Source organism: Pseudophryne corroboree, chromosome 2 (genome assembly GCF_028390025.1).
Source record: "Pseudophryne corroboree isolate aPseCor3 chromosome 2, aPseCor3.hap2, whole genome shotgun sequence".
NCBI lineage: Eukaryota > Metazoa > Chordata > Amphibia > Anura > Myobatrachidae > Pseudophryne > Pseudophryne corroboree.
Genome location: NC_086445.1, coordinates 95,467,328 through 95,492,227, shown reverse-complemented (window position 1 = coordinate 95,492,227; position 24,900 = coordinate 95,467,328). Strand labels below are relative to the sequence as shown.

At 44.3% G+C, this 24,900-nt stretch overlaps 1 protein-coding gene across 1 annotated transcript; it reads left to right on the top strand.

Moving 5' to 3' along the window:
- The first annotated feature begins 10,372 nt into the window (after positions 1-10,372).
- Positions 10,373-22,929, top strand: LOC135000818 (matrix metalloproteinase-18-like). Its single transcript, XM_063951531.1, has 10 exons — positions 10,373-10,703; positions 14,265-14,509; positions 14,595-14,743; positions 14,837-14,962; positions 15,811-15,972; positions 18,515-18,650; positions 18,813-18,946; positions 20,211-20,370; positions 20,601-20,704; positions 22,408-22,929. Exons 1-10 carry the CDS (start codon positions 10,599-10,601, stop codon positions 22,554-22,556), a joined length of 1,470 nt encoding a protein of 489 aa, XP_063807601.1. The 5' UTR covers positions 10,373-10,598; the 3' UTR covers positions 22,557-22,929.
- The last annotated feature ends 1,971 nt before the right edge of the window (positions 22,930-24,900 follow it).

The following is a 24,900-nucleotide window of genomic DNA, read 5'->3' as shown; positions in this document are numbered from 1 at the left end:
TCGCTAATCTTACTCACACAGTCAGCTACCTCATTGCGCCTCTTTTTTTCTTTGCGTCATGTGCTGTTTGGGGAGGGTTTTTTGGAAGGGCCATCCTGCGTGACACTGCAGTGCCACTCCTAGATGGGCCCGGTGTTTGTGTCGGCCACTAGGGTCGCTAATCTTACTCACACAGTCAGCTACCTCATTGCGCCTCTTTTTTTCTTTGCGTCATGTGCTGTTTGGGGAGGGTTTTTTGGAAGGGCCATCCTGCGTGACACTGCAGTGCCACTCCTAGATGGGCCCGGTGTTTGTGTCGGCCACTAGGGTCGCTAATCTTACTCACACAGCTACCTCATTGCGCCTCTTTTTTTCTTTGCGTCATGTGCTGTTTGGGGAGGGTTTTTTGGAAGGGACATCCTGCGTGACACTGCAGTGCCACTCCTAGATGGGCCCGGTGTTTGTGTCGGCCACTAGGGTCGCTTATCTTACTCACACAGCGACCTCGGTGCAAATTTTAGGACTAAAAATAATATTGTGAGGTGTGAGGTATTCAGAATAGACTGAAAATGAGTGTAAATTATGGTTTTTGAGGTTAATAATACTTTGGGATCAAAATGACCCCCAAATTCTATGATTTAAGCTGTTTTTTAGTGTTTTTGGAAAAAAACACCCGAATCCAAAACACACCCGAATCCGACAAAAATAATTCGGTGAGGTTTTGCCAAAATGCGTTCGAACCCAAAACACGGCCGCGGAACCGAACCCAAAACCAAAACACAAAACCCGAAAAATTTCAGGCGCTCATCTCTAGTATATAACTTGTAGTCAGTAGTCAATAAGGATATAGGTCTATATGAACTGGGAAGCAGGGGGTTTCTCCCCGGTTTATGGAGAATTTTCAGAATCGCAACATTGAAGTAAAGTGGAGGGGGGGTCCCGGTCAACAGCAGATTGAAAAGCGTGCAAAGGAGTTTGACCAATTGAGGGGCCAGTATTTTATAGTATTCATTGGTCAGACCGTCAGGCCCAGAGGTCTTGCTCGGTTTCAAACAGTGAATTGCGCGGAGCACCTCCTCCTCAGTAATGGGGTTTAGTAGAAGTTGGGACGAGGCAGAAGACAGAGAGGGAAGAGTAAAGGAAGACCAGAAAGAGTGTTGTTGTTGGTGATCAATGGAGGGTTCGGAGTATAATGAGGAATAAAAAGACTGCAGAACCTCAGACACCTGGCCACAATCATGTACCACAGTGCCATCAGCCCCAGTTAAAGCACGGATAAGTGTCGGGGGGTGTTGACCTTTCAGGAGATTCGAAAGCAATCGACTGGATCGATTGCCAAATTTATGGAATCTGCTTTGAGACATAAATGTTAATTTAGATTCAGTTTGAGTTAAGAGTTTGTCAAAAAGGGATTTTTGTTCATAGTAGAGTTTTTTGGTAATCGGGGTGGGGGAGCGTGTAAATGCCTGGTAGGCGTCAGTAAGTTTAGATGGAGCATCAAGGTAAAGAGCTTGCATGTCTTTCTTATGTTTGGAAGTGAAGGAGATAACAGAGCCTCTTAGTACGGATTTAGATGCCTGCCAGAACAAGAGCGGTGAATCCATCTCTGCATCAGCATTACAATGTTTAAAATCCGCCCATGAGGCCTCCAGCATATTTCTAAATTGGATGGAATTGGTCAGGTAGGATGGGAAGCACCATTGTCTGACAGGGCCTCTATTGGGGAAGGTGGCGAGAGTCATCCAGCAGACCGCATGATCAGATAGGGACACAGGTTCAATTTCAGAACCCTGCATCTTGGTAAACATAGAAGCCGAGATGAGCAAATAATCAATTCTCGACAATGTGCCATGAGCAGCTGATAAACATGTATATTCACGGCCGACTGGATGACAAGCTCGCCAGACATCCACAAGATGCAGCTGTGACATTAAATATGGTAAACCATATTTAGGGGTATAACGGCTAGATCTGGGTTTAGTATTCCTATCAAGAGCATTGGATACAGTAGAATAAAAATCACCTGCGAGAATCAACTGTTTATGAGAGTGCGGATGCAGTTTAGTGGCAATAGACAGAAAAAAGAGTTGGGGATCAATATTGGGGGCATAGACATTACACAAGAGAAAACTAGAATCATCTAGAGTGGCGTCAACAATGAGAAACCTGCCTTCAGTATCCGACTGGGAGGAGTGAAGGTCTACTTGAACAGAGCGTCTAACCAAAATGAGTACCTCACGGGCCTTAGCAGTAAATGGGGCAGACGCCAACACCTTCCAGCCCAGGCAGTTAAGCTTGTCAATCTCAGGGGGGAGAAGATGAGATTCTTGGAGGAATGCCACATCCACATGCAGTTTAGACAAATAAAGTAAGATTTTCTTCCTCTTTATGGGGGAGTGGAAGCCACCAACATTATATGTGCAGAATTTTAAACTGGCCATCTAACAGCTAAAGAAAGGTATGACTCATGGCAACATATAAAACCGATAATGTCATATCTACAAGATACATTGCTATAATGGACATAGAAAACAGACAGGACAAGACACAGAGAGGAGAGAACGATGGGTAGAAAAAGTGGGGGAAGGTAGAGCGGAGGATCCAGAAAAGAATGGATCAAAAGATTAGTATCAAAAATATACTTCAGGTACAAAGAAAACATAGATTGACCTATAGTTCACCAAACGGAGAACCAGGTAAGAACTCCAGGCTTGCCCCAGCCCTGGAACTGAAAAACAATAAGCATAGCTTATACATAGAACAAACAAAAGACGAACTTAGAAAACATGTGGAGAACATTAGGGAGAAGGCACCTTAAAGGAAAAAGGAAAATCACATTAAAAATGAGATTAGTGGCAATATAGTACCCGACATGGCACCCCTGCCAGTAAGAAAGGTGTCACCTCCCAGCAATAATTTCACAGAGTCCCAGCGATTATCAGCTATAACAAAAACAAATATAACAGAGCAGTAAGGTAGTCGCCAGTGAAGGAGGAAATAACCACACTAAGAGGTTTCATAGCCGCGGTCAGCAGTCAGGAGCCAAGTCTGTTGAGGGTAGGTGCAGTCAAAGCGGCCATTCTCCTCTTCCAGCAGATAGGATTCCGCATCAGCTATGGTGGAGAAGTCCGTAAATGAGGATCCTTTGAACAGGCGCAGCCGAGCCGGGTATATGAGAGCGAATTTTCTGTTTGTTTTGGCCAGGCGGGAACAAAGTGGGGTGAATTCACGTCTCGCCCTAGCCACCTCTGCAGAATAGTCCCGGAAAATATAAATCCGCACGTCATTCCATTGTAAATTCCGCTTGCGATGAGACGCAGACCAAATAGTGTCCTTGTGGATATAATTAAGACAGCGGAAAATAACAGCCCGGGGTCGGGTATCTTGTGTAGGCCTTGCAGGGCCAATGCGATGGGCCCTCTCTACAATCATACCAGCGCAGGAATCTTGAATATCCAGAAAATCAGGCAGCGTGTCCTGTATGAATGAAAAGAGCCTCGGGCAGCCCAACAATTCTCAGATTATTTTGACGTGATCTTTTCTCGAGATCGTCGACTTTATTGAGAAGTTGGTAATGAGATTTCTGAAGAAAAGCGCACTGTTCCTTTAAATCGGCAACGTCATGAAATGTCTCCCCAAGACGCTGTTCATTAGCCTGCACCTGTTTGGAAAGCTGTTTGAACTGTGACTTGATGTCATGCACTGCCTGTGTGACTTTGGCAGCATGGGATTCCATGATAGGGTTAATGGAGTCTTGAATTGCCTTTACCATATCAGAATATGTAATTGGGCCCTCAGCCTGCTGTGTAGTCTTATGAGACTTCTGTGTAGAGGGGACAGTATGCACAGGAAGAGCTGTGGCAGCAGAGGAGTCAGAGGAGGAATGTAACTCACGGTCTGTGTGCACTTGCTGCTGCTGAGACTGTGGCTGCTGCCCGGCGGCCATCTTGGAGTCCCCCTTCGTTTTTGCAGGACGCTGTTTAAGGGGCTTTGCCACTTCTGGGGCGGCCAGGAATCGCTCCATCAGGGGCTAGGAGTGTTCCCACAGGCAGGTGAGCGGTCCGGGAGCGGGGTGTTGCGCTATGCACAGCGTGCGGGCTAGCGAGGGCTGGGGCGGCACACGGAGCTCACACTGCTGCTGCACGCATCGGCGCCGTACCCGGAAGTCGGTATTTGCCTTTTATACGATGTATATCGTGAATTATTGAGGTTGAAGAGGCGTGAGATTGATTACTACTATCATGCATTATCCTTAAGCGACTACCATAGAGCGAAAAAAATCCCTAGGGGCCTACGTGTCCGTAATGGCCCTACAATTGGGAAGCACGATCTCGCTATTTGCAGAAAGTGGATATCAATAACCAACAAATGTTCCTTCGATGTTATTGATCATTGAGTTTTCCACTAAAGAGGTTGCTAATATTAAGGAGAAAATTGATGCATTTGAGATAATCCACAAGCCTAGCCTCACCAGTGACACTGATACTGAATGGTATACTAAATTAAATACCCAATTACAGACATACAAATGCGACCTGATTAAATTTAAAAAGAACAAATTATCCAAAGTTGAATCAGATTATGAAAATAATACGGTATATCAGTGGACCTATCCAGCTAGGGGTCATGATTACCGTAAACCTTTTTTCAGACGCAATAGACGACAGGATGACCGACATCAGGATTCCTCCACTGACTTCAATTCATCAGCAAGTGATAATGACCGACATGGTCCCCGAGGTAGAAAACGTGGCCAGCTTGACCCTTTAGGGGTGACTACGAGAGCACAGTACACCCGCGACACCGAAAATACACCAGACGGGGCGGCCAAAACAAAAGGCAGGGGTCGCGCAAAAAAACTGACCTCCAACAAAACTTAATTGTTAATCTATCCTCGTATGATCTAACAACCACTGAGACTGAGGTCTTAGCAAAAGGACTATCATTTGTACCGACGTCAAGATTTAATGCGCTGGATTGGAATATTGAACAACATAAACTACACCGGCAGTTGAAACTCAAAGAGTTCTATGGTAAACGCTCGTCTCCTACTCCCTCTTTATCTCAGGAGACATTAGCTATTGAAATTCCCCCACAACTGGTGAAACTTGCCCCGAAAAGTAAGTTTGAACCTCAATCGTTTAATCCATCTATTAAAACTTTTATGCGTCTCCTGAATGAAGAAGTCCAGTCGACTATATCTAATTTACCTCCGTGTCGACATAACCTTACTAAGGTGGAACAACAAGCATTGGATAATTTAGCTAACAATAAATCATTGATTTTTTCGCCCAGCGGATAAGGGGGGTGCCCTGGTGATCCAGGATCTGGATAAATATAAATCTCAAGTCGCTGCCCATTTGAATGATACTTCTACCTACCGTCTACTTCCACAGGATCCGTCAGTTATCTTTAAGACAGAGCTTTCTTCAATCCTTAAAGATGCCTTAGACCATGGAATCATTTCTGAGGCACTCTCAAAAGCACTTCTACCAGCTTTTCCCATGGTTCCGTTATTCTACACCACTCCAAAGATCCATAAATCCATCATTGACCCCCCGGGTAGACCTATTATTGCAGCCCGTGGTGGCTTGTCACAGCCTGCCTCTGTATATATTGACAGCTTACTACAACCTTATATTAGTCAACATCCGAGATATCTACTTGATACCACATCACTTCTTGTGAAACTTTTGGCACTTCCGAAGTTAGATCCTGATGTGACAATGTTTACCATTGATGTTACTAATTTATATACTGTCATACCACATGATTTAGGTCTGGCTGCAGTGGGCCGTTTTTTGAATAATCAGTCATCCTATAGTGGTCCTGATGTCACATTTGTGATTATGCTGCTTAAATTTATTTTGACTAGGAATTTCTTTTTGTATAACGGTACATTTTACTTACAGCTGATTGGTTGTGTGATAGGGGTGGCGGTGGCCCCCTCATACGCCAACATTTTTATGTTTGATGTTGAAAAATCTGTATTTTTTTCGGAGGAATTAATTGCCAATAGGATTATCTTTTTTTGTCGCTACATTGACGACTTGTTGATTTTTTGGAAGGGTGACAGTATTGATTTGATTAATCATATTAATCGACATAATTTAGGCTCTAGCCCTGTAAAGTTCACTTTTTCATTCAGTTCTACGGAAATTCACTACCTTGATGTTGCTATATGCCTACATGAGGGCTATATTTCAACTAACTTGTACTGTAAACCCACGGACCGTAACAACTTAATTGTTCACAACAGTTGCCATCCCAGATCCCTTATTGCAGGGTTGCCGTATTCTCAATTTATTCTTGTGAGACGTATCACGTCAGATATTAAGCAAGCAGAACATCATATTGATATCTTACTGAAAAAATTCCTTGAAAGAGGGTATGATTGTGATCAATTACTTTTTACTAAAAATAAGGTCCTTAACATGGATAGATTGTCACTATTGAAACCTAAACCTAGCGACAATAAAAAGGTTCTTCCTTGGGTAACACAATTTACTACGGCTAGTGGCCCCATTAATAAAATCTCTAAAAAACTTTGGCCGATTATTACATCTGACCCTGACTGTAATTTGTCCAATACTCACCTTATGGCATGCTATAAACGTGGCCGTAATGTCCGTGACATTTTAGTCAAAGCGGACATTACAGAACCTACTCCTAGTATCTATAGGGGTAAATTGGGATGCATACGTTGCACTTGTGTCACGTGTAAATTCCTTATCCCTGGCGACACTTTTCACCATCCTCATACCGGAAAAATACTGCATATTAGACATAGGCTTACGTGCAATTCTAAATTCACTGTCTATCAAATTATCTGCCCATGTAGCTTGTCCTATATAGGCAAAACCGAACGCCCATTTAAGGAGCGTATGGCAGCACATCGGTCAGCTATTAAGGCTGCATTAATCTCTGGCAATAGTGACCAACCTGTGGCGAGACACTTCGCTTCAGCATCTCACAATCTGACCACCCTTAAATATATGATGATCGACCATGTGCCACAGTCTCTACGGGGTGGGAATCGTGGTCTTAAATTACTTCAATGTGAGGCACGCTGGATTTTCCGTTTGGGCACCCTAGTACCAAGGGGCCTCATTGAACAGTCCGGCATTGCGACTTTGGCTTCTAATTACTAAATTACTTATTTTTTCCTGTAGGATATAACATCTATTAGAGTTTTTCTTTATCATGTCCTCTTCTTGTCTAATACTGACTCCATTTATCTATACAGTTCTTCAATTGACCTGTAAAGTATGTGTTACTACATTGATGATTTATACTTATTGCGTATGTGATATGCACTTGTGTTCATACGTGCACTGTTTATTGTTGTTGTTATGGTGACGGGTTTGTCACTATTCACAGTCTGATGCTTCCTTCCAGTGCGTCATGACGTCATTTCCGCTGTGCGTCGGACGGGTGAGTAGTCCCGCCATGGCGTTTGGCGTTTTCACATGGTGGTGTTCCTTATATAAGGTATGTTTTTTGATTTGTATTTATATCCTGACGAAAATGCCGCATTAAAAGAGGGCATTGAAACGTTGTATTTACGTCTCATCTGGTGTTTTAATCATTGGAGTGCCGCACCGCCTGTTCAATTTATATATATATATATATATATATATATAGATTTCAGATATAAGTACTTAACCAACCTATTTCCAGTCAGGAGATGATAGTGTTTCAATTATCGGAGGTTAACCTGTCACTTGAACTAAACATTGCCGAACCTCTCAGAGAGCAATAGGAGGAAAGGATAGATATTTTGACTCTTGACTCCTTCAGTGGCGGTTTTTTTTAATTTGGTCACACCTCCCAGGGCAGGTTTTTAATTTTTTTTTACCTGCGTGTTGCAGGGGTTTCATTCGTGTTGCAACTTGCCAGGGTTTCATGCGCGTTGCCAGGGGTTTCACACGCTGTGTCATGCTTTTTACCAGGGGTTTTATGCTCTGGGATCCATGCTCGTTGCCACGGGGAATTCTCGTTGCCTTAGGGAATGCTCGTTGCCTAGGGGTAGCTAGGGATGGCCATCAACCATCAATGATTAAAAATCATTGATGGTCTATGACCAATGTCGAATACTTTTACCATTGATGGGGGAGAACCAGATGGTTTCCCGCCATTGATGGTTCAGTGCTACTGAATTTAATTTTTTTTCTAGCTTAGCTCCATCCCCTGACACCCACTAAGCTACGCCCCCATGTGTACTGTAAACGAGGGATGACCACTCGATGGGTAAAACAATTGATGGATCCATTCCAGATGGTTATCCACCGATGTCCATTCCCCAGGCAGTATTTGCAGGCGGGCACTAGCCCGCCAGCACTGACATCCTCTCCCCCCCTGCTCCGTTGTACTCCGCTCAGCTGGCGGAGTTTTGCAGAATTACGTGATTGCATCATGACATCACAACGCGATTGCGTTATGATGTCACAACGCAATTGCGTCATCCACTGGGCTGGCCGAGCGGAGTATAAGGAGGACAAGGGAGGGTGAGAGGGCAAGCAGTGGCATGCCCGGAAAATTTCCAGGGTTGCCAGTCTGCACAGCGCAGCTGGCTCCGGAAATTTTCTGGGCATGCCACTGAAGAGGTTAAATGCATTAAAGGAAAGCTTGATAGTCAGCTCTCCCAGTGATCTTAAGTGTTTTGAGAAAATCTTTACCTTTTTAACTCAAAGGAGGAGCCCTAAGGGGAGCAAGAAGCTAAACAAGGAGACCTAGGGCCCTTTGGAATAGAGTCAGCCTATCCCTGCAAACCTTACATATTTAACATACAGCGGGCGAAGCTTGGCCTGTTGTCCCAGCATTTACAGCACTGAGCAGGGCAGTATTAGAGGTGGGATGGGGCAGAGAAAGAGGCAGATTATTTTCCTCAGCGCCAGCCTTTTGACTGCATCAATGCGTGGAAGGCCCAGCCGGTGGTGCGGCCTGACAAAGATTGGCAGCGGTGGGCGGAGCATGTCCTGTTGTAAGTCTAATTGCTGATCTTCTGTGATAAACTAACCAGTTAACTTTAGGTATATCCCGTTGTCCAGAAAATAAGACACAGAGATTACAGATTCCGTACAATAAAATCTTTGTGATTATACTTTAAATTACATAGCGAAGCACGGGTATTTGTTCTATAAGTTTTTCTTAAATGTTGCCATGTAGAGATGAGAAAACAAGAGGTCTGGTTAAATACTGTCAACATTTTCATGTCTGGCCAACAAGGTCATTGGGGCAGATGTATTAAGCCTGGAGAAGGGATAAAGAAGTGATAAAGTAGTGGTAACACACCAGCCAATCAGCTCCTAACTGTCATTTTTCAAATCCGTAATGATTGGCTGGTGCGTTATCACCTTCCACTTATCACTGGTTTATCACTTCTTTATCCCTTCTCCAGGTTAATACATCTGCCCCAATCTGTGCTGGTGCCATGGATTGGACTCCTAGGCACCTTCTCCACAGGGAACCAATGCTCATCAACTTTCCATGAGAGGATGATACTCAGCACCAACCGCCTTGGTGCAGGATACTCAGCACCAACCACCATGCTGGAGGATATTCAGCACCAACCACTATGGAGGGAGGATACTCAGCACCAACTGCTATGGGGAGAGCATACTCAGCACCAACCACCATGGGGGAGGATATTCAGCACCAACTGCCATGGGAAGGGCAAGGCCACCTGCAGAGGCAAGCCTGAGTAAGCTCAGGTTTACTCAGCCTACCATCGCAGATGAACATCGTGACCAATGGTCACAGATGTGATGGTCACAGATGTGTTGCAATCGTCACAGATGTGATGCAATCGTCCAATGGTCACAGATGTGATGCAATCGTAAATGCAGGAAGGAAGTGGTAAACACCTCCAGTGGTGCCGAAAGAGGGGGGAGAGGGTACAAATTACCTGGGCCCAGGTCTGATAAAGGGGCCCAGTGTGGGCCCAGGTCCATGCCTCCTGTGATTAGGCCATGCCCCCTGAAAAGTACCTGGGCCCAGCCAGGCTCTCTACTGCCCTGGCTGGGAGGCATGCCATGCTGCTGTGAGTGGGTGCTTCTCGTGCTAGACACACACCCAAAGAGGTGTGGCTATGCGTCCAGCATGCTGTGGCCACACCTCTCTGGGGTGGGGTGGGGGCAGGAAGTTGTTGTCCTGGGGCACAGGATTTCTCTTAGCAGCCCAGAGCACCTCTTCCTACATTTGCATTGTAAAGCTGCTTCATTTGCAATCCTTACTGAATTAGGGCCACAGACCACAAGGCATGCTCAGTGTGATAAAAAAAAGTGCAATCCATCCGCAAGATTTACGTGCAACTATGAAAACCATTGTTTGTGGCATGTTTTCTAGCACTAACTTACTGTACCTTTGCTGCTTGACTTCAAAGTATCTTCTAAATCATTTATCATGCAGAAATGTTGCACAAGTTAAATGTCCTTTTGTAATAACATGTTGACAATACATGTAGCCCTTATGTTGTGATTGGAGGAAGTTGTACACAGTTAGTCAATATCTGTAAACGGTTTGAGGCATGCAGGTGCTCTATAAATAGACGTGCTTGGCTCACAGAAAGTCAGAGATAAGGAGGAAACCTTGTATTACGGCACCGAACAGAACCAGCCATGGAGTTCTTGTTTCTATCACTGCTACTTTCTGCAGCTTATTGCTCCGCTTTCCCAGCAGAGTCTGATGAAGACAGTGAAGAGAGGGATGCCAAATTTGCTGAAGTGAGTACATCAAAATCATCTGCAATTAGAGATATACTATGACTTGTTATTGGGGGGTCATTCCCAGTTGATCGCTAGCTGAAAATGTTCGCTGCGCAGCGATGAAGCAAAAAATCGGCACTTCTGCGCATGCGTATGCGGCACAACGCGCACTCGCGACGTACTTTCACAACGGCCGATGTATTTTTACACAGGGTCTAGCGAAGCATTTCAGTCGCACTGGCTGCCGCAGAGTGATTGACATGAAGTGGGCGTTTCTGGGTGTCAACTGACCGTTTTCAGGAAGTGTTCGGAAAAACGCAGGCGTGGCTGGGCGAACGCAGGGCGTGTTTGTGACGTCAAATCCGGAACTGAACAGTCTGAAGTCATCGCAAGCGCTGAGTGGGTCTGAAGCTACTCTGACACTGCACAAAAAATTTTTGTAGCCGCTCTGAGATCCTTTCGTTCGCACTTCTGCTAAGCTAAGATACACTCGCAGAGGGCGGCGGCATAGCGTTTGCACGGCTGCTAAAAACAGCTAGCGAGCGATCAACTCGGAGTGACCCCCATTGTCTCTATGGGTATGTTTTATATTGTTATTAAGGGGGTCAATCCGACCTGATCGTAGCTGTGCTAAATTTAGCACAGCTACGATCACTTACACTGAAATGCGGGGGGACACCCAGCACAGGACTAGTCCCCCCCCAGCACAAGTACAAAAGCATTGCACAGCGCGACCCTTTTATCCTTGAAGAGTAACTCCCAGGCAGCGCGGCTCCTGTGGCTGGCCGGGAGTTACTCGTCATGTGATGTCACACAGCCGCTGCGACCCGCCCCCTGCATGGTCTGGCCACGCCTGCATTGGCCACCCCCTCCCACCCAGCGACCGCCTTTGCCTGTCATTCAGGCAGAGGCGATCGCTAGGCAGCAACAGCCATCGGCTGTCAGCTTTGCGCCAGCGCATGCGCAGTTCTGACCTGATCGCTGCGCTGCGAAGAACTGCAGCGAGCGATCAGGTCAGAATGACCCCCTTACTCCCTGTGGTAATTAGCACCATTACTGTACTAAGAGAATACTATACAGGAGAAAATAGTTTTCCTTAAAGAGCAGTAGCAGGGTGAAATCCTGCCCGACTCCGAAACTTGTGACATCCTGATGAAGGAGTGGGAATGATGGGAACAGGAAGGAGTGGTGCACCTAGATCCTGCTAAGGAGGCTCTCCAGGCTGAAGCACCCTGCTGGTGCCCTGAGGCCATTAATGTATTTATAATGGGTGCAGAGTGTGCAGTGCACATGGGACCCTGCACCCAGTGGCATAAAATGCCGGGTGCATAGGGTGCGGCCCGCACCTGGGTACCAAAGTGCCAGCTCTTCTGCAGTGACAGGAGATGGGTGCTGCAGTGTGATATTCACCTGCTCCTGTCACACTGCACTCAGCCCAGTCTCCGGGGGCAGCCAGCTTCTGCAGGGATGCTGGACACGCCCCCGGAGTGAAGAAACAGAGACTCACACAAGCCCACGCCCCACTTTATTTGGCCACACCCCATTTTTGGGCGGCATGCCTCCTGCGCGTGTGCGCTGGGGGGCTTATAGCGCAGAGTGCACCACGGGTGTCACCACACCTGGAGACGCCTCTGCCTGCACCCATATAATTATACCCACCTTTCTGGTATCTCCCATTGGTGCAGCTACAGCAGAAATGGTGGTGGCAATTTTCCCGGGGATTTGAGCATACACAATAGACACTCAATGCCAGTGTCTACTGCGCTGCTATAATGCCCCTGCTCAAGGCCCTGTGCCATCGGCAGCACTAACCTCGCCAACACCTAGCTAACCCCTGCTTATGACTAAAACAAGGGAAATATTATGGGAATGATACAGAGTTCAAGTGGGGTTAGTTGGACATAATTGCTCACTCGTTATGTGCATGGAAAAATTGTGTATATGTGTCTGAATGCAGATTTGTAGGTACCTTTGTAGTCCGGCTGTCCCTGCCCATACGCAGGAGAGGTTCTTGGTGTGGGCAAGCAGTGCCTGCGACCGGGGCACTGCGGCCCGGGAGCGCGGCCACAGTCACCCCGCAGGCGCCCGCCGCCTACCCGCACCCCGCTGCCCAGCTACAGCAGACGCCATGGGCTGTGTGGGCGTCCACTGCAGCCGGCGCACCTGTCAGACGCTAGAAGAAATTATTGACCTCTAGTGTCTGTGCGGCGCTGCTATGGGAAAAACGTCATGACATCTCTCCCATAGAGAGGTGCCGCGGGCGGCCAGACGGAGCAGCAGCAGCGGTCGGGAAGCAGGAGCGGGGCTGGTAAGTATTGTTGTTTTTTTTGTGTGTGTATGTGTGTGTGTGTTTGTAAGCGGCTACTAAGGTGCACAGCAACAGGGGGCACAACTACTGGGGGCACAGCAACCAGGGGCACAACTACTGGGGGCACAGCGAGAGGGGGCACAACTGAAGAGGCAAATCTACTGGGGACATAGCTATAGGGGGCACAACTAATGGGGCAAATCTACTGGGGGCATAGCTACAGGAGGCTAATCTACTGGGGGCATAGCTACAGGGGGCAAATCAACTGGGGGCACAACTACTTGGGGCAAATCTACTGGGGGCACAGCTACAGGGGGCACATCTACTGGGGGCACAACTACTGGGGGCATAACTGTGGACATGCCCCTCCCCTATGAAGCCACACACCCCTATTTTTTACCACGCGCCTTCAACGCGCACTAACTGTTTTATCACTAGGGGGGGCGCCAGTGGAAACTTTCGCACTGGGCGCCACAAGGCGTAGAACTGGCCCTGCCCATACGCATGGTTTGATTGGTTCTGGCACATGTGCAGAGCTTGGAGGAAGAGAGATGCAGATGCACACTCCTAGCACTAAGAACACTGATAGTAAGAATAAATGAAATAAACCCTCACAATTAACATGGCGTTGAACATGTGCAGAGCATGCAAGATAAATTCCTCTAATAGGTAATGCGATCAACTGTGCATGTCTGAAAAATGCATTGTTCCAAAAGTGAGTGATCAGTCCAAGCAAATGTCTTACCATAATTCACCAACAACGTTACTGTTCCGTTAGGGGCTGTGGATTAGATATACTGGCTGGGATGTAATAACGTCTGAGTTCAGTGGCCGTGCAGGATGCCGGTCCAGCTCGGATGTTTTTTATTTTAAAGGGGAAATAATTTACAAGGCATGCTTAGCCTTGTAAATTATTGCCCCTTTAGAAAAACATCCAAATTCATCCAGCATCTAGCATGGCTGCTGAACTCGGACTTCATTACATACCACCCATTGTATCATTAAAAAGTTAAGATAGCCCTTACTCACACATTTGTGGTATGTTTTCCAGTCAGTTTATTGCATCTTTTAAAAATAAAGTTGGAAAAAATCATGCAAAAATTTTTTTTTATACTGTTACAAATCAGTTGCAATTTTTTAGTATTTTAATATCCCATATTTATTTGATTGAAAGCTACCCATTTCATTATTATTTTTGCATTAAATATTGCTCTGAGGATATCAATTGAGGAAAAATGAGAAACTTAAACTTCTTAAAAAAAAATTCCTAGGAATATTTAAAAAAATTCTACGACCTCCAGTCAAACGGTGGACGCCAGTCCAGGAAGGAGAGTAACAGACAATTTGCAGAAAAAATCAGCGAAATGCAGAAGTTTTTCGGCTTGGAGGTGACAGGACAACTGGACTCAAACACCCTGGAAGTGATGCAGCAGCCAAGGTGCGGATTTGTTGACGTGGGAGAATTCAGCACCTTCCCAGGAAAGCCCACGTGGAAAAAGAGAGATCTGACATACAGGTAACACCTAACAATCCGCCCATGGCTGGTCATAATACAAATAAAGAAAAAAGATTCTGAAATAATTTGATAATTTCATTTTCAGAATTTTGAATTATACTCCAGACATGCCCAGAGCTGAGGTGGACTTAGCTATCCAGAGAGCTTTCCTGGTTTGGAGTGATGTGACCCCGCTGACTTTCACCCGGGTTTATGATTATGTTTCTGATATTGAGATTTCATTTGCGCAACAATGTATGCTCCGAAATACTGTATATTCCATAAATCATAAGAGTACGTAATGCTGTTAAGACTTGCAGCAAGACGTTGTTATTTTTCTTTCCATAGATCACAATGACAACAGCCCATTTGATGGACCATCCGGAACACTGGCACATGCTTATGCCCCTAGCAGTGGGATTGGTGGAGATGCCCACTTTGATGAGGATGAAACGTGGACACTTGGATTTTATGGTTGGTTTACGTTTTCTTTTGTCTTAATATAAATGAACTGTTTGCAATGGCATGTTATTTAAAGGTTCAGTTTACAGATATATTTGTAAAGACCATGGGAATGATTCTGATTTGGACACTGTTCCAATATTCACGCAAATGGTTGATGTTTCTCAACTGCACATGGATCTGAGTAGCTAATAAGTCGCACTGCACATGGATCTGAGTAGCTAATAAGTCGCACTGCACATGCGTTCCACGGTGTATGCATAAAGCCACAGCACCGATTGAGATGCACGGTCTCTGAAGTGTATTGGAAATGTGTTCGGCGTTCCTGAGCGGTGACAGGGAGCAGATGTACTAAGATATGTACTAAGGTACATAAGACCCCCATCTTATGGGTGTGTTCAGGGTCAGACTGGCCAACAGGGGTCCAGGGGAAATCCCCTGTAGGCCCTACTGCCTGAGGATCCACCTCCCCCTCCAGGGATCAGGGTCGAGACTGTGCACCTGATTTATACACCATACATTGTATGTTACCGTATACCGCACAGGAATATGATGTTTTTGTACAGTGCATTCCTGTTATTAATCTGGTACATTATCATTCATGGACTAGTAGTATCTATCTATCTATCTATCTATCTATCTATCTATCTATCTATCTATCTATCTATCTATCTACCTACCTACCTACCTATCTATCTATCTATCTATCTATCTATCTATCTATCTATCTATCTATCTATCTATCTATCTAGTGTGTGTGTGTGTGTGTGTGTGTGTGTGTGTGTGTGTGTGTGTTTTTACTATATATATATATATATATATATATATTTTCTTATATATACTACTCTCTTTCATTAAAGGTATCAACTTGTTTATTGTGGCTGCCCATGAATTTGGCCATTCCCTTGGCCTCTTACACTCCAGAGACCCCAGCGCACTGATGTTTCCAACCTACAGTTTTATAGAGCCCAGCGAGTTCCGCCTTCCGTCAGACGACATCAATGGAATTCAATCACTGTATGGTAAGATAGGACACTATCACAGGTGTATGAGAATTTATAGCAGATTAGTATTGAGCATACTGGGCAGGGGCATAGCCAGAACTTTGCGAGCCCAATAGCAACATATTGAAGTGTCCCCTGTCCCAATGCTTCTTGAGAGACACTTCTCCACAGCAGTTATTAATTTTAAGTCCCATAATAGTGCCCTAATTCATTTTCTGAACCATACAGTAGTAGTGCTTTAGTTAGTACAATGCCCCATTGTAGTGCATAGTAGTGCCCTAGTTTATTTTATGAACCATTGCAGTTCCCTAATTTAGATGATGTCACATTGTAGGGCTGCCAGTAAACATTATGCCACACAGTTCCCCAATACACATTAAGCCACACAGTATTCCCAATTCACATTATGACATGCAGTGCCCCCTCTTCATACTGTGCCCAGAGCCGGCGCCACCACTAGACAGCTTTAGGCAGCTGCCTATGGGCGGCGACCACTGGAGGGCGGCAGCTCACGCTGTGATGAATGCTTCCCTTGCTAGTTTTGCTCAGCTCCTCCTCTTCCTTAAGAGGAATATGTTGAGTGTTACTGCGGAGAGGGTCAGAAGAGTTGTACCAATAGCCGGCACTCACACGGTCAGTGCTGGCGGCTGATAACTTATGCGGCCGCGGCATCCCTGCAGCTACTGACAGTGTGAGTGTAACCCTTCAGCAGCGGCTCTAATACTCTATGCACATAGAGTAAGCAGCGTGCTGACAGCTATTGTTACAGTTCTTCTCTCCGCGCAGTCCGCGGTAACACTCAACATATTCCCACCCCGCACCACAAGTACAGACTCTGCATATTACCCTCCCCCGCGACTGCATCATGACATTACACCCCTTAACCCTACCCTTCATGATCGCAGCACAGACACAGACTCACTGCGATTAGAGACACCTGCAGAAGGGATTGGGTCCCTCCTACTACCCCACCAGACACATTGGAGGTGAGAGCTCAGGAGTGTCTAGAGCAGGGCCGAATTAAGGAGGGGGGCTCTTTGGGTAAGTGAGAGCTTCATTTAATATATAAAGGGTGGAGTGAAGCGGAGGGAAACACTTATGGGGTGGGGGAATCATTAAATCTATACCATAAAGAACGGGGTTGAGGGTGGAGCGTTAGCCATTTATTATTTATATATATATATATATATATATGTACTGTATATATATATATATATATATATATATATATACAAGGGGTTGGAGACACAGCAGGCACAGCCCTGTCTTAAGTACCCTTGGCCCCGAAGGCTTAATCCAGCCCTAGTCTAGTGATTCCCACTCACCATGGGTGGAGCACCTGCAGCTTTACAGCAACAACCTGCCCTGAAGTTGCCACTGAAAGTCGACATGCTGGACGGGACAGGATTTACTAACAGGAAAACGTGGTAAAAACATGTCTTCTGGGTTTTACCGCATTTCCTGTATGTACTAAGACTCGGCGTGTGGTTGTGTGTGCAAGGGGGGGGGGGGGGGGCAGCAGGCTGAAGTTTTGCCAAGGGTGTCAGGAAACCTTGCACCGGCCCTGACTGTGCCACATTAGAATGCCCTCCAGTTCAAATTGTGCCACACTACACTGCCTCCATTTCATATAGTGATACACTACGCTGCCTCCATTTCATATAATGCCACACTACACTGCCTCCATTTCATATAATGCCACGCTACACTGCCTCCATTTCATATAATGCCACACTACACTGCCTCCATTTCATATAATGCCACACTACACTGCCTCCATTTCATATAATGCCACACTACACTGCCTTCATTTCATATAATGCCGCACTACACTGCCTCCATTTCCTATAATGCCGCACTACACTGCCTCCATTTTGGGATACATGCAGTTGCACACCATCTGCTGGAATTGCGGCAGAAAGTCTCCTCGGGGACTCACTACACTCGCCACGCATCGGGTTGGGTAGCTCGCTGCGATTGCCACAGGTTCTGTTTATTGTCACTCGGTTGGTGGTACGGATTTATCAACCGAGTGGGAATACCGGCCCGGTGTCGGGATTCCGGCTGTCGGTTTATCAGCGGGTGTCGGGATTCCGACGCTAGGCTCCTGAACATCGGTAAACTGACTGCATCCCCTTGACATCCGGTAAACTGACTGCATCCCGACAATTTCATATTGTACTATATTACAGTGCCCCAGTTCTTATTATGTAACATTATAGTTCCCTCCATATTACAATGAGCAGATCAGATTATGACACATTACAGTGCCCTCCAGTTCATACTGTACCACATTACAGTGGTCTCCAGTTCAAATTATGCCACATTACAGTTCCCCCATTACCATTATAACATCCACTACACACACCTCTCACTGACAATGTCATGTCACACAATTCAGGCTGGGTAGTGGATCAGAACTAATTGCTTAGCAGGCAAATCTGGGAAATTGGTATTCAACTTTATAACCTAGGTCCAGGCCCCCCGTTGCCTCTGGGCCACAATGGCTAAAAATGTAATAGAAAAATGTTGTATTATATCATATAACGATTTATAATAGGAGCACAAGAAATTCCTGACCAGCCAACTGAACCTGAACAGCCAAACCAACCCAACAACCCATCCACATGTCAGCCCAATGTGACTTTTGATGCAGTAACGACTCTGCGTGGGGAAATCTTATTTTTCAAGGAAAAGTAAGATTCAATTAAGGCTCCTGAATTTCCACATTTGCTTTCTTACTATCCAAATGTTTCAGGACTTGTGATAATGAAAGTGACTTGAACTGTTTCAATTGAAACTGTTGAATTTATGCAATGGTTAAATTAAGAGCATCAATGGCTGTTTTTGCTCAACAGAACTTTTTGGCGCCAAATTTCCCAGGATTCAGAGGCTGAACATCATTTAATCAGCTCTTTCTGGCCATTAATCCCAAACCACATTCACGCTGCGTATGAGTACTTGGAAAAGGACCAAGTTTTTATCTTTAAAGGTAATTATTTTATTTATTGCTCTTTGTAATATTTTTAAACCAATATTAATAATTTGATGAGTTATTGTGTAATTGGTGATACAAAGCATTTTCCTATTGGTGGTTTAAATAACAAAAGTATCTCAGATAATAATAATCATAATAATAATAAAAAATAATAATAATAATAATAATAATAATAATTTTATTTATATAGCGCTTTTCTCCATCAGGAGTCAAAGTTGCTTTACAACATCACAAAACACAAGGTTAAATATTACAGAAAAAGAAAACAATCCAAAAGCAATGAACTTAATGGGTATAATGGACCAACAGTAATGTAGGGATTGGTGTAGCCATTTTGGGTAGTAACTTCCACGTGTTATACAGTAAATACCACTCACAAAGGGTACCAGGTGGGGCAGTCATTTTGGGCGCACTACATAGGTTACCCTGGATGGAATAGGCAAGGACTAGAAGAGATTACATAAAATAGGAAGGTTGCAGCTTACTAAAGCTAATAACAGCGCCCTTACATAGCTAACAGATGCATGTATTTTTCATCACACCCATTGGTATACCAGGTGAGACAGCCATCTTGGGCACACTACAAAGCCATACAATGAACAACAATGTTCGGTGTGATATATACTGCATGTATAGATCCATGTGTTGCTCAATCTGCCTTTGACTGAACCATCTGAGGTAGCCATCTTGGGCACACTGAGAAGGTTAGATCTGGCAAGATGTATAGCCATGTGTTGCTCATCCTGCCTTTGATGGAACCATATGAGGCAACCATCTTGGGCATGCTGTGTAGGTTAGATCTGGTAGGATTTATAGTCATGTGTTGCTCATCCTGCCTTGAAGGAACCCTCCGAGGCAGCCATCTTGGGCATGCTGCATAGGTTAGACCTGGCAGGATAGCCCCTACAGCTTACTCTCTTGATGCCAACCATTTACAGATTAGTTTTTACAGTTTACAAAAAAAATGTATTCCTTGGCTAAAGGCAGCTATAAGATAGATCTGTCCCCGTTCATGTGCTTTTAAATTACAATCGATATTCTAATAAGGAAATAAATCCATTGAAATAGACTACAAATTTATTTTTCAATATCTATATTTTACAACACTATTTAAAATGTAAATATAGTAAGTCAAGATAAACTTTAAAAATACAAAACATTTTGGAATATCCTTATCAAATCATGAATACTTATGAACATATATAATACATGATAATATATTATGTACATAATATATAATATTTATATGTTTGCTTAGGTGATAAATACTGGGTTCTGAGTGCTTATGAGGTGACAAAAGATTCTCCAAAGTCCATTTACCAGTTGGGTTTTGCAAGGACCGTTAAGAAAATTGATGCTGCCGTCCATGATGAAACGTCAGGAAAGACATATTTCTTTGTAGATGACAAATATTGGAGGTAAAATTAGTATCATATTTCCATAACATTAATTAAATTGTGGACAAATTGTAACCGATCACAGATAAATCAATACAGCAATCTGGTGATCTACCAGTACACTACTTCTTGAATTGTTTACAAGCTCTAAGATTGGTTGATAACATGAAAAAGAATAAGTAAATTATTTAGGCTATACTATTTACTATTTTAATATCCAAATATATTAATGATAACATTTTTTTCTGCAGTTACGATGAGCAAACACAGAGCATGGACACTGGATTTCCTAAACAAATAACAGACAACTTCCCTGGCATTGGAACAAAAATCCATTCCGCTTTTCAAAAAGATAGTAAGTAAATAATATAATTTCTATATAATGTTTCTTTTTCGTTACACAATTATCTTATTACATTTCTAATGACATTTTTTTAACAAACAGTAAAATGATGAAAGGACTAAAGATTATAGAACACCACTTACGGGCATATTTATCAAGATTATTTTTACCAAAATAATGTGAAAAAGGGTGTTTTCACATACTTTTCACATTATTTTAGTATCACCTAAATTTACTAAAGGGCAATTGGAGAATTTGTTACATTCTCCTGTGGGAATGCAATCTGGATGAATTTACAAAAAAAAAAATGTAAAAAATACCAGAGGGAGCCCTGTGATAATAACGCTATCTTGAGATAGCATTATGCATGGTTCCTTCTCCAGGGCCGTCTTTTCATATGGGCTTAATGGGCATGTGCCCAAGGGCCCCAGGAGTATAAAGGCCCTAGCTGATAGCTGAGCGTCCTCTTTTTTCAGGGGTACCAGATTTTTGAAAATGTGCCCTGAAGAACCGGAGATATCCGACTTCAAAGCAGTGGTCCCCATCTGAGCCTGTTAATTGATCTTCCCAGCCAGATATCTCAGGTTCTGTCTGATTTAGAGTTTTTATGAGGGTAAACTCCTAAAACTGGGACTCCACCTTTTTGGTGGACACTGGCAGATTGTCTCTACTATACCTAGAACCAGAGATATCAGCCTTCCAGCAGCTGGTCCCTGCTCCAGCTCCACACGCCTGGTATACAGTTTTATATTTTCATCAGTGAGTTGCTCTGGCTCCTGAACTCTGATCCCCAAGTATCCCGATATCCAGGATGCCGATGTTGGTAAAATGACATTTGGCATCCCATGCGGTGGTATACCATACCGATCCTAAAGTAAGGATGGCCTGATTTACACGGTCCAACTCAAAACTATTGTACAACTATCTCAAATAATGTAAAGCTATTAAAAACATGAATTGCTGGTTGTCTAAAAGTTGTCCTGACATATAGAGTCTAAAAGTTGTCCTGACATATAGTGCCCTGACATATAGAGATCTGGTGGCAGAAGGGGACCCTGAGAAACACAATTTATTTAATAGGGATCATTCTATTTGAGGACAGGATTGAATCCTACACACTGTGGACCTAATTCAGAACTGATCGTAGATGTGCTGACTTTAGCACATCTACGATCAGTCACACAGACATGCGGGGGGGGGACGCCCAGCACAGAGCTAGTCCGCCCTGCATTTCAGGCCCGTTCCCCCCGCACAAGTATAAAAACATCGCACAGCGGCGATGCTTTTGTACTTTAGGAGTAGCTCCCAACCAGCACGTCTCCTGCGCGCTGGCAGGAGCTACTCGTTGCTGTGAGGGTCACAGCGGCTGCGTGTGACATCACGCAGCCACCACGGCCCGTCCCCCCAATGGTCCGGGAATGCCTGCGTTGCCCAGACCGCGCCCCCTAAACTGCAGCCAAACGCGGCCGGCCCGCCCCCTCCTGCCAAAAACCGCCTCTGCCTGTCAATCAGGCAGAGGCGATTGCAGGGCTGAGACAGCCGTCGGCTGTCTGGCATGTGGCACTAGCGCATGCGCAGTTCAGACCTGATCGGCTGCTGTGCGATAACGCACAGCAGAAATCAAGTCTGAATTAGGCCCATTGTCTATAGCAGTTCTTTTACTATTGATTGTGAAAAGGTTTCTGTAAATAAATATTTTGTTATATAATCCTTAGGCGGGTTTCTGTATTTCTTTGATGGACAGCGGCAGTATGAGTTCAGCACTGCTGAAAGGAGAGTCACGCGCATATTAAAGACCAACAGCTGGCTGAAGTGCAAACGTGGAAATAAAATGAATACCCTCAGGAGAATTTTCCAGAAGTAAATGATGTTTTCATGTTGTGTTTTATTATTTCAATTGAATGTTTATCTGTAAGATATGATATGATATGATATAATGTTACAGCCTGATAGTTGTGGCATCAGCAAAATAGCCATGAGATTTATTGCAGCGATTTTTTTAAAGGAAAAACTAAGTAGGTTTTGCGCTTACAAAAATTGTGCATTAAGTCTCGCGGCTAAATCAACAATTAGTTACGGACACTCAACAATAAGTGTTTTATTATCACCCAAAGAAATACTATTCTGTCACTCTTTCTATCCTGGGCACCCAGGAAATGTCATAGTGTTATATATATTATGTATTTTAACCTTTGTATTTCAATATTAATCTGTATTAAAGTTTCCGGTATTCAGTATTTAAATTTTTCCATATATAAAAATGTGTGTTGATGAATTAATATACTGTAAAAAAAGAAATTAAATTTTTTATTCCAACAGAAAGTATCAGGAGACATAGGGGGAGAAGTATCAGGAGACATAGGGGTAGAAGTATCAGGAGACAGAGGGGGAGAAGTATCAGGAGACATAGGGGTAGAAGTATCAGGAGACATAGGGGTAGAAGTATCAGGAGACATAGGGGTAGAAGTATCAGGAGACATGGTAGAAGTATCAGGAGACATAGGGGTAGAAGTATCAGGAGACATAGGGGGAGAAGTATCAGGAGACATAGGTGGAGAAGTATCAGGAGACATAGGGGGAGAAGTATCAGGAGACATAGGGGGAGAAGTATCAGGAGACATAGGGGGAGAAGTATCAGGAGACATAGGGGTAGAAGTATCAGGAGACATAGGGTAGAAGTATCAGGAGACATAGGGGGAGAAGTATCAGGAGACATAGGGGTAGAAGTATCAGGAGACATAGGGGGAGAAGTATCAAACCTTCTAAAGAGAAGAGAAGTGGACATGTGGATAAGTTGCCCATAGCAACCAATCAATAAATTTCTACCTATCATTTTATATAATGTACATACATGCAGTGCTTAAAGTGGCCCTAGAGAGGTGGTGGAACTCACCCCCCACCCCAGCACCTATGTAACAAAGGGATTGTGCGCACCACAAAAAAGGTGTGGTCTAAAAAAGAAAGGGGCGTGGTCACACAATAGTATCCTCAATTCAAATTATTCTGCACAGTAGCACAATCTTATTCACATTACACCACATAGTAGTGTCCCTTATTCATATTATGACACACATTAGTGCCCCTTATACACAAAGCCCACAGTAGTAGCACCCCTAACACACATAATGCCCACAGCAGTAGTGCCCCTTTTACAATGCCCACAGTAGTAGTGCCCCTTATGCAATGTCCACTGTTGTGGTAGTGCCCACAGTGGTAGTGCCCCTATGTAGAGCCTATAGTAGTGGTACCCCTTATGAAGTACCCCTAGTAGCAGTGCCCCTTATGCCCTCATTTGTAGTGCCCCCCAGTAGTAATGCCCCTAGTGGTAATGCCCCTGTGTAGTATTGCCTCCAGTAGTACATACATCTAAAAACATATCCAAAATATGACCATATCTTACACAAGATACAGCAAAAACTCTAATCCATGCTCTCATTATCTCCCACACTGATTATTGTAATAGTCTCCTGACCGGTCTTCCCAAACATAGGCTCTCACCACTACAATCCATTTTGAATGCAGCTTTCGCTAGACGTTCATTGTCTGCAGATCCGCTCTGTCAGTCCCTCCATTGGTTACCGGTATTCTACCGTATTAAATATAAAATACTTTTACTGACATACAAGGCTATTAACCAAACTGCACCAACATCCATCTCTTCACTCATCTCAAAATATCTCCCTACCCGACCTCACCTCTCTGCACAAGATCTATGTTTCTCATCCACACGCATTACTTGTTCTCACTCAAAATTACAGGACTTTATCCGGGCTTCACCCACTCTGTGGAATGCCTTCCCACGCACAATAAGACTCACCTCTAGTCTCCAAACCTTTAAATGTTCCCTGAAAACTCACCTCTTCAGACAAGCTTATGAAATTCCAGAGCCACCCACATAACCTTCAGTGCTTCCCTATCTAATTACATCCTCTCTGTACAGTATACATAACATCACACATTTTGTCTTTCTTTACTCTCACACCCTCCTGACACTTGGCCAACATTGCTGGGTGATCATATCATACAACCCATAAAGAACCTAGCAATCTGGTGGACCATTATGCAATAGATAGCATCTATCTTTGTGTATCAATGCCTATTTCCCTATAGATTGTATGCTTGCGAGCAGGGCCTTCCTACCTCTATGTTTGTCTGTTTTTACCCAGTGTTGTTCTATTACTGTTGTTCTAATTGTAAAGTGCAACAGA

Coding starts and splice junctions, on each gene's coding strand:
- LOC135000818 (XM_063951531.1), top strand. CDS start 10,599: ATGGAGTTCTTGTTTCTATCACTGCTACTTTCTGCAGCTTATTGCTCC. Junction 14,963..15,810: donor GTGGACACTTGGATTTTATG/GTTGGTTTACGT, acceptor CTTTCATTAAAG/GTATCAACTTGTTTATTGTG. Junction 18,651..18,812: donor ATCTTATTTTTCAAGGAAAA/GTAAGATTCAAT, acceptor TTTGCTCAACAG/AACTTTTTGGCGCCAAATTT.